Here is a 9601-nt window from a genome sequence, read left to right on the forward strand (position 1 = left end):
AGCAACTATGTGGGTAGTGGGAGCTGAACCCCCTTAAAAGCATTAAGCCTTCCTTGAGACTGGAGGCTTTTATCTGTTCTGTTCACTGTTGTGTCTTCAGCACTGACAATGTTGCCTAACACAGAGATGCTGTGTTTACAAAAAGGAGTAAATGATAAATTATGTGAAACCTCCAGGTTTGAGGATCTTTCTTATGAACACTTAAGAATACATTGCTGTGCTCAGACTTTGTCTCGGGGTAGCATGGAGTTTATGAATACTGATTGGAAAGTTTACAGATTTTGGATCCCATAATTACCTATAATTCAGAGGATTTCAGTTACTGACTATAGGTGCAGTGAGGCACTCAGTAGCCAGTGAGCACACATAAGCTTTTTTTTCTCAACCTGTTTCTATGTCATCCCTGTTTCCCTCCAGGAAAAGTGAGAATAAATAGAATGGCTAGGGATAGGAATCCCAGTACTTGACTGGGTATGGTGGCATACACCTTTAACCCCAGCATTTAAGAGGCAGAGTCAGGTGGGTTTCTGTGAGTTAGAGGATTACACAGAAAATACCTGTTTCGATAAACAAGAAAGAAACAAACAAATTCCAGAGCTTAGGAGGCAGAAGCAGGAGGATGCTGAGTTCAAGACCAGTCTAGTCTACATAGTGAGTGAGTTTCCGGGTAGTCAGGATTCTGTGGACACATCCTACATTAACAAAAGAAAGGTTTTTTTTCCTTCCACAAGTCTGTGATCATAAGCATAGATCAGAAATGGTAGGGCATGATGAATGTAACTGGGTTATAAAATATCTGATGTAATGTCTCAGACAGAGCATCAGTTAAATTGCAGGCACTGCTAATTGCTGGTGCCCCCACCCTCTGGAGTATACCAACCCCCAACTGAAGGCTTTTAGCCACCCCACTGGTGTTGTCTACAACTAAAATATGTGCCAGTCTAGATAACTGCCTGAACTTTTGTTCCATTTCCTTAGCTTCTCCCTGTCCCCACCCCAAGACAGGTTTTCCTTTATAGCTCTGGCTGTTCTGGAACTTAATTTGTAGGTAGGTGGACCTCAAACTCACGGAGATCCACCTGCCTCTGTGGAGGGGAGAGGGGGGGTGTGTCCCCCTGTGCTGAGCCTGCCCACCTAGCTGTTCCTTCACTTCATGCTGGTCTCACCTAGCTTAATGCCGCTTCTTAACGTCCTCGAGGTCTCTGGAATTCTGGTCCCTTTTTCCTTCTGCTTTATTTTCCCTCTTTACCTTGTTGCTATCTTTGATCTATATCCCTTGGTTTGTCTCAGGTTATTGACTACTCCCACTACACAGAGCTTTTGTCTTCCCTTTTCATATTTTGAATGTTTGAGAAAAGTTTGGTAAGTGATGGTATACTAATTACTTGGACTGGTCTTGAGTTACATGGTTTTAGGACTTGAACTTGAGTAGTTTGGAGTTGACACTGTTAACTGATTTGTTCACAGGCAACAGCGAGTGTCTAAGTCACCAGCACCCATGCACCGAGGAAATTCCTCTTCTCCAGCTCCCGCCGCCTCCATCACAAGCATGGTCAGTGACCTTTGGTAACTGCCTGACTTTAAGATTTCTCCATCTAGTTATCTGCGTTGCACAGTGTGGTCCCTGGGTCTCTGAATGTCTTCAATAGGAATACTGACCTTTCATATGTGTCTGTTTCTTAGGTCTTCCCCTAGCACTTTATTCTAGTAAAGATCACTTTCCTACATTGTGGGAAGTGTGCTCTAGCAGATAGATGAACTCGCACCAGGATACAAGACTTCAGTGCCTAAACAGCTGGGCCTTTCCTAGTGACACACACCTTTAATCTCAGCACTTGGGAGGCAGCGGCAAACAGATCTTTGAGTTTAAGGCCTTATGTCAGGGCCTAGTGAGACACTGTCTTAGTAGAAGGACAAATAGAAGAACAAAGGTGAGGCAGAAAATGAGCCAGTGAGCATGCTGGCAAGTCCACACTTTTTCAGTTATGGGTTTGTTTGTTTACTTGTGGTGACAAGTCTAGCTTTACAACAGTGGCTCCCCTCCACTACCCCTACAGACCTTTGTTATCCAATCAAAGCTGATAGATGGGGGGGGGGGGGGGACAGTTGTTCTGTGCTTCAGGACTCCATATGGGTCTCTGCACTACACACCTCAAAGGCTCTTGCTATAGGAAAATTCAAAGTAGTTTTGTTCATGAGTTAGGCCCTATCTCCTGCCTTTAAATTTTTGGGAGTATGCATAATAAAATCATTATAAAATATACACTATAAATGGGAACAAAGGGCCCTCAATGGTAAGTCCTAGTAGGTAACTGTAAGATAATTGAAATTTCTGGTATGGTATTTTAAGAAGAAAAATACTAGGAAAAAGGGGTAGGTTCTGAAGTAGAAACATCCCTTCCCTGTTTATCAAGGTATACTTCATGTCCTTCCCCGCTTCCTAGCTCCCCCTCAGTCTTAAGAAAACAGGAGAACAGAGACAGACCCAGTTTTACAGGGCTGTGTATGGAGGCTGAAGCTCTTGGAATAATGACTACCTGCCCGATGTGCTTTCTTCCAGTAGCTCTAGACCAGAAAGAATTGCCGTTGCCATGTAGGCACTCTTCACCCTGTTGAGTGGCAAGGGCAAGTGCTTCCAAGCATGTGTAAGACCCTAGGTTTAATCCCCAGGAATCTAAAAAAGAAAAAGCACTGGCTTAGTACTAGGGAAAGGCACTTGAGTATGCTGATTCTGCCTCCTCTTCTCTGCAGCTTTCCCCTTCCTTCACCCCTACCTCAGTGATCCGGAAGATGTATGAAAGCAGAGAGAAAAGCAAGGAGGAAATAGCACCTGGAACAGTGGTTCCTGGTGATGGTAAAGAGGATACTCAGAAGGCCAGCGAAGGTATTGCTCACCCTGTGTCAGAACGTAGGCATGCACGACTGCAGTGTCAGGGAGATGGGCTGGTGAGCTCAGTCAGACTTGTTCACTTGGCATTGTGGCAGCTGGGATAAAGGTGTTTCACCTTATGATTCTTGTTAGTCTTCCAAGTTGAATAGCAAATTCATTTGGCATATTAATCTAGTTCAGCTCTTTCTGTTTAACATTTTTGTGTATTGCCTGTGGATGTGTCTGCATTGTGTGCATCCAGTATCCAAGGAGGCCAGAAGACATCAGAACCTTTAGAACTAGAGCTACAGATGGTTGTGAGCTGCCATGTGGGTGCTGGGAGTTGGTCTCCCTGTATAGCCCAAGCTGGCTTTATACTGGATCCATGCCTTTTTTTTCCCCTCCCAGGCACTAGTACTAAACTTCTCTGACCACACACGGCTTTAATCCAACTACTTTTATTTCTGAAAGGTTCTTCACATTAGAACAATGATGTAAAGAGCCTTTCAGAACTATTTCTTTTAAATGTACAAATAGTTGCACAGCAGAGATTATAATTTCCAGTAAGTGAAAGTTAGGGATGGAGAACTGGTCTGAGCCTTCTGCCGTTGTTTCAGAAGCCTTGATAGAAATGTGGTCCTATAATTAAGGAAGCTCAGATTCTTTCACTTTATGCTATGGATTCATTCAGATAGCTTGTCTACCTGACTTTGTAAGCTAAAAAGCATTTTAATCTCAAACAACTAACTGTAAACTAAAAAAAAGCAAAAAAAAAAGAAAACCCACCATTTATGTGTAGCAAAGACACTTAACTAAGTTGGACCACTTTTTTTTTTGTCTAGATTTGTTTTTGTTTTGAGACAGGATCTTACTGTGTAGCCCAGACTAACCTCAAACTCAACAGAGATCTGCTGGTCTCTGTCTCCCAAATCCTGGGATTAAAGACACCACCCTCACACCTAGCAACTTGTGCTTTTTGCTTTGAAACAGTATGTCAAGGTTTTTTGGGGTTGTTCAAAAATCCTTTATGCACTGGACTTTGTACAAGGCCATAGGTTCATATCTAGCACCCCTCAAGAAAGGAAAATGAAGAAGAAGAAGAAAAAAGTCCATTATTCCAGCAAAGAATCTGAAGACCGTTAAACTTGGCATCTATGAGCTATAAAAATGGGTCAGAACACTGGCTGCTCTTCCGCATGACCTGGGTTCAATTTTCAACACTTTTTTCTGCTTGTGACTTCAGCTGTAGGGTGTTCAGCGCCCTCTTCTAGCCTCTGTGAGCATTGAAGTCACATGGTACACAGACATAAATGCAGGCAGAACACTCATCCATATTCATAAAATATATAATGAAGGTTAAAACAAAACTTTGGCATGTAGTCCCAGCTCAAGGCCTAACTACTCTGTGACCTTAACTCAAATCTCCTAGGCTCTTGGAGAGTGGCAGGTGTTCATCTGTCTACATTTAATAACAATTGTCAGCCCGTAATCTCGGCACTCAGGGCAAGGCCAGCCTGATCTACAAAAGCAAGTCCAGGACAGCCAAGGCTACACAGAGAAACCCTGTCTCATTTAAAAACAACAAAAAGAATTACCAGCTTTATTTAAAAAAATAAGATTTGCTGAGTTATTGGGAATTTAAATAAATTGGTAACAGGTGGGTGTCAATTTCAAAATATTCTGTGGCTGAATCCTTACAGAGAACCTGCTGTCATCTAATCCCATACCTAATACTGATCAAGACTCGTCTCCTACGACGAATCCTAAACTTTCAACACTGCAACGGTCTTCGTGCTCCACCCCACTGTCCCAGACCAACCGTTATACCAAAGAACAAGATTATCGACCTAAAGCAGCTGGGAGGAAAACACCCACCTTGGCATCCCCGGTTCCCACAGCACCCTTTCTCCGCCCAACCCACCAAGTTCCCCTCGTCCCTCACGTTCCTATTGTTCGGCCTGCTCACCAGCTTCACCCAGGGTTAGTCCAGAGGTTGATAGCCCAAGGGGTACATCCACAGCATCTTCCAAGTTTGCTCCAAGCTGGTGAGTTTCTGACTGGGTATGGGCATTGGTCATTGGTCCTAGTGTAAAAACTGCTGCCACTAAGTAATATGATACATTATCGTATTATCCAAAAAGATCTTACTAGATTCTTCTACCTAAATAGTGGGCAATAAATCCAATCCAGTCTTTAGGCCATGAAAAGATTAGGAAGCCCACCAAGCAGTAATGGTGCACACCTTTAATCCCAACACTGGAAGGCAGAGAAAGGCAGATCTCTGTGTTCTAGGCCTGCCTGATCTACAAAGCGAGAATACACAGATTTTCCCCTTTATCCTATCCTTTGCTTTCTCTGCATTTCTTCAGATCAGATTTTTTCTTCCTGCCACAGTATTTCTTCTATTACCATGTCCTACATATATTATTAAAATTCCACATATGAGACAAACCATGTTTATCTGAGTCTAGGACAGCCAAAGCTACAACAGAAACCCTGTCTAAAGACAGAAAACAAGAAAAATACAATCAGTAGCCTTTCAGTATCTTGGGGGGGCTGGCAGGGGGGAGGAAGTGAGCCATCATACCCAGCTATAAATCAAATTTCCAAATCAGCAAAACTGTTCAGTAAAATTTGAAAATTTTAGGTACATTGATACAACTCAGAAGTTTCTCCTTTCTCCCCATCAGGTGTGCTTCCTCCTGGGATAGATATGGCTCCTTTACAGGGACTATCTGGACCACTCCTGGGTCAGCCCTTGTACCCTTTCTCTGCTGCTAGTCACCCTCTCCTAAACCCTCGTCCTGGGACCCCTCTGCATCTGGCAGTGATGCAGCAGCAGCTACAGCGCTCAGGTAAGGTTGAGGAATGGGCCAGGCTACCTAACCACATGGAAAGTTGACACTTTGAGTAGCACTGTTTTCACTGACTCATTCCTTAGCTTGTCCAAGTAAGTACAAGTGTCACTAGAAAAACAGATGAATTCAGCCTTGGGGTTATTATTACTGCAAAGAAAGTAGAGCCAGGCATGCTCTGGCTTTGTTGTCTTTCACCTCTTGAAAGGCTGAGAATCTTTCCTGAGATGCGATCACATCAGTCTTGGTGGGTTTATATAACTGATGGCTTTTTGAGTAGTACCTTACCTTAGCTCTCCTATGTAAAGTCATCTAGCATTTTGCACTGTAAGAAACCCTGGGTTAAATCCTCTGGTAGACTTCCCGCCCCTAAAAGTCACAAACTATTCAAGTAAAGTGGTCAGAAAATGATGACAGCAAGGCTTGTAGACCTTCAAGCTTTGTGGGTAGAGTACTCCTCTGCTGCACTGACTCTCTTCTCTCCATAGCTCTGCATCCTCCAGGCTCGGGTTCCCAGGCAGCAGCTATCAATGTTCAGACTCCTCAGAATGTGCCCAGCCGGTCAAGCCTGCCACACATGCACTCCCAGCTGGAACATCGCACCAGCAGCCAAAGGAGCAGCTCGCCTGTGGGCCTTGCCAAGTGGTTTGGCTCAGATGTGCTACAGCAGCCTCTGCCCTCCATGCCCACCAAAGTCATCAGTGTAGATGAACTGGAATACAGACAGTAAGCAGGCAGGCTCACCCACATCTGGACCAGTGGTGGCACCCTGGTCATGACTCTCATTCCCCATCTTTGTTTATGGGCTTTTACATTGGAACACACAGTGTGAAGATGTTTAGGGAACGCACATACCTACATTATGACAGAAGGCTATTAATCACATGGAACCTACATGGTCCAAATACAGGGGAAACAATATTGTCAATCCTGTATGTCTTTCTTTTATAAAATATGTGAATGAAGTGTTGGTGTCTTCTAGAGATGACACCTAAGGGTTCTGAGAAAATAAAATGTATAGACCCTTATGTACAGACCTGTGTATAAACTTTTGTACATACATATAGGATAGCTTTTTTGAACTTATACATACAGCTGTACATAAAGTGGCTATTAGTTAGGCCTGTGTCAACTGTTTGGATTTTTTCACTTGTATATTTGGGACTTTTTCTTTTGGTTTATTAAAAATTGCATATGCCACGTGTGTGAACAAAAGTGACTGGTAGTGTGATTATTACCTCCATGAATCTGTTTCATTGAACCAAGGTACAAGTTCTGAGCTTTTTCTATAGTATAAAGTTTCTATAGTATAAGGGTACAATACTATACCTTTTTCACAGTAACAATTGACCTGATGAAAGTCTATTGGGAAAATCCTGTATAATAGAGTAATTTTTCTGAAACTTACTGGCCCACCCTGTTAGGCCGGCTTAACTCCAACTCCGTTAGTTCCTCCTTTGGTGAATCTACTCTTTCACTCAAGAATTTTACTTTTATGGTTTACGTATCTTGTGGGAAGAGCAGTATTAGCGCATGCCTGTAACCCTAGCACTTGGCAGAGGCAGGCAGATTTCTGTGGGTTCAAGGCCAGCCTGGTCTATATAGAAAAAGTCCAGGACAGCCAGAAGTGTTACACAGAGAAACCCTGTCTTGGGGGGGGGCGGGGAGTATTATCCTAATTAAAGGTTTTTTCAGTCCTTTTGTTACATTTATTTTCGAGCTCAAGTTAATTTGCCCAAGCACTGGACAATTTTGGACATAGGGCCACAAATACTATTTTAACACCAGTAGAGATTAGAAATAAGCCATTCTCAATTGGCCACATCTGTTGGATTTTGACTGGAATGGTAAATACAGTGTGTGGCTTCCATGTCTTGCCAATACTGCTGGAGAGATGGTTCAGAGGTTAAGAGCATTGACTCCTTTTCCAAAGATTGAGTTCAATTCCCAGCAACCACATGGTAGCACATAACCATCTATAGTGATATCTGGTGCCTCCTGGTATGTAGACACATATGCTCAAAATAAAAATAAAAATAAAAATTATGATGTATACAGTGCTCTGCCTGTATGTACACCTGCAGGCCAGAAGAGGGCATCAGATCATATCATTTGGTTAGTGTTAGGTATATCTTCTCATACTGGGCTTGGCAGCCTAGTTTGTATGCTACATACACCTATCCAAACATACCTAGCACCCCAGAATTCCTTTCAAACCTTTACCTACATCAAGCTACATATGTTCTCATCTCTAAACAGTAATAGGGATTTGCCCATAATAAACCTAGAAAGTCCCTATTAAAAACTGCTCCCATTGTTTATAGGTATGAATAGAAGGGCTGATCTGGCCTTAACTAGATGACTGAAACTAGACATAACTTGAGAAGTGACATATGCAATAGAAAAAAATGAATATATAACAATTAAAATAGGAAACACCAAGCCAGGTGTGGTGGCACATGCCTTTAATTAGCACTTGGGAGGCAGAAGTAGGATCATCCCTGTGAGTTCAAGACTAGCCTGGTCTACAAAGCTAGTTCAGGTCAGGCAGGACAACAGATACCTTGTCTCTAAATACATTTTTTTTTTTAATTTAAAAAATAGATAACCCCCAAATCCACTCACTGCTAACCAAACCCTCCTTTCTTTAGACACATTAGACCCTGGGCTGTGTAGCCTTGCGTCCCTTGTGCTCCCACTCAACCTGAGGTCAATCTTTGACAGTGTATACCCCCAGGGCAAGAACCTGGAAATACCCGACCCAGATCCCAAACACTGGAAGCACATTTCTAGCCAGTGTTCCTGACACAAACTGTTATCTTCCCTTCAGAACCATCAAATCTAAGTCCCAAAGAAGGGAAAAGGTAAATTTAATGTATGTCTGTTTAGGGGGGTAAGAGATAGTTTACAGGCGTGCCGCCCAGCAAGATAGTATTTCAGGAAGCCAAACCTGAACTAACCATGCCATCAAGCATGCTCTTGAACTCCTCTAACACGCTTGCCTCTACCTTCCAAAAATTGTAAGGCCAAACCAAGCTGAAGTAAAGCTGCTCAAATCCTATGGGGCTGGAAACTGGGCAGGTGAGCAGGGAGAGATAGGTACTAAACAATGGACTTGAAGACGTCTTCAAACACTGAGGCCTTGGCACAGGATCTGGATTGCCTTCTCTTCAGCATCCTCAAGTGCTAAATGTTTAAGCAAATGAATATTGCTTGGCCTGAGGATTCCCAAAAATTTCAATATGTTCTCACTGAAGAACAAACCTAACTGGAAATTCCACAACTCTGAAAGTGAATTCTTCCTTGTAGTATTGGGATAGGCTTTCAATCATATATATAGCCTATCAGGCAATGTCCCAGTGACACACTAGTCTATATTCTAAAAAGCGACTAGCTCAAGGCAAGAGAGGCTTAATCCACGGACCCTGCTAAAACTAAAGATAGGAAAAAGAGCCAACTAACAGGACCGGCCTTGAACAAAGAGTGTGGGTAAGCCCGTATCTTTCCTCATAGACTGCTAAAGGCTTATCTCCTACAAACCTGTTCTTCCTTATGTTTCTTTAGGCCTCCTCTATCATCCCTGCAGACTACATTAAAATAAACTTCCAGCTAGACAATATGGTGCACACGTTTAATCTCAGCACCCAGGAGGCAAGGATCTGAGTTCAAGGCCAGCCTGTTCTACAGAGTGAGTTCCAGAACAGCTATGGCTACACAGAGAAACCCTGTCTCAAAAAAGTACAAAAGGACAAAAAAGGATTAAATGACATGAACCAAAATACACTGACACAGTACTAAGAAACTTTGAAAAGCCACCACTTAATGCCAGCAATCCCAATCCCATTGTTTCATGATGAAATTGAGGATGACAAAGATT

At 42.8% G+C, this 9601-nt stretch overlaps 1 protein-coding gene and 1 long non-coding RNA gene across 5 annotated transcripts in view; both read left to right on the forward strand.

Annotated features, from left to right (window-relative positions):
* The window catches only part of EIF4ENIF1 (eukaryotic translation initiation factor 4E nuclear import factor 1), a 42336-nt gene extending 35397 nt beyond the window's left edge, over positions 1 to 6939 (forward strand). For all 4 annotated transcript variants that reach the window (XM_084799257.1, XM_084799255.1, XM_084799256.1 and 1 more), the window contains exons 15-19: positions 1468 to 1552; positions 2752 to 2884; positions 4570 to 4914; positions 5560 to 5724; positions 6213 to 6939. In XM_084799257.1, coding sequence (XP_084655383.1) covers positions 1468 to 1552; positions 2752 to 2884; positions 4570 to 4914; positions 5560 to 5724; positions 6213 to 6454 — 970 coding nt within the window. In that variant the 3' untranslated portion in view covers positions 6455 to 6939. The remainder of the gene's footprint in view (positions 1 to 1467; positions 1553 to 2751; positions 2885 to 4569; positions 4915 to 5559; positions 5725 to 6212) is intronic.
* Positions 1 to 8725, forward strand: part of LOC311607506 — a 72387-nt gene extending 63662 nt beyond the window's left edge. The window contains exon 2 of the long non-coding RNA XR_014782615.1: positions 8629 to 8725. This is a non-coding gene — a long non-coding RNA (uncharacterized lncRNA). The remainder of the gene's footprint in view (positions 1 to 8628) is intronic.
* Positions 8726 to 9601: the final 876 nt, after the last annotated feature.

This window comes from Acomys minous (genome assembly GCF_964271855.1).
Source record: "Acomys minous genome assembly, chromosome: 10".
Classification (NCBI taxonomy): domain Eukaryota; kingdom Metazoa; phylum Chordata; class Mammalia; order Rodentia; family Muridae; genus Acomys; species Acomys minous.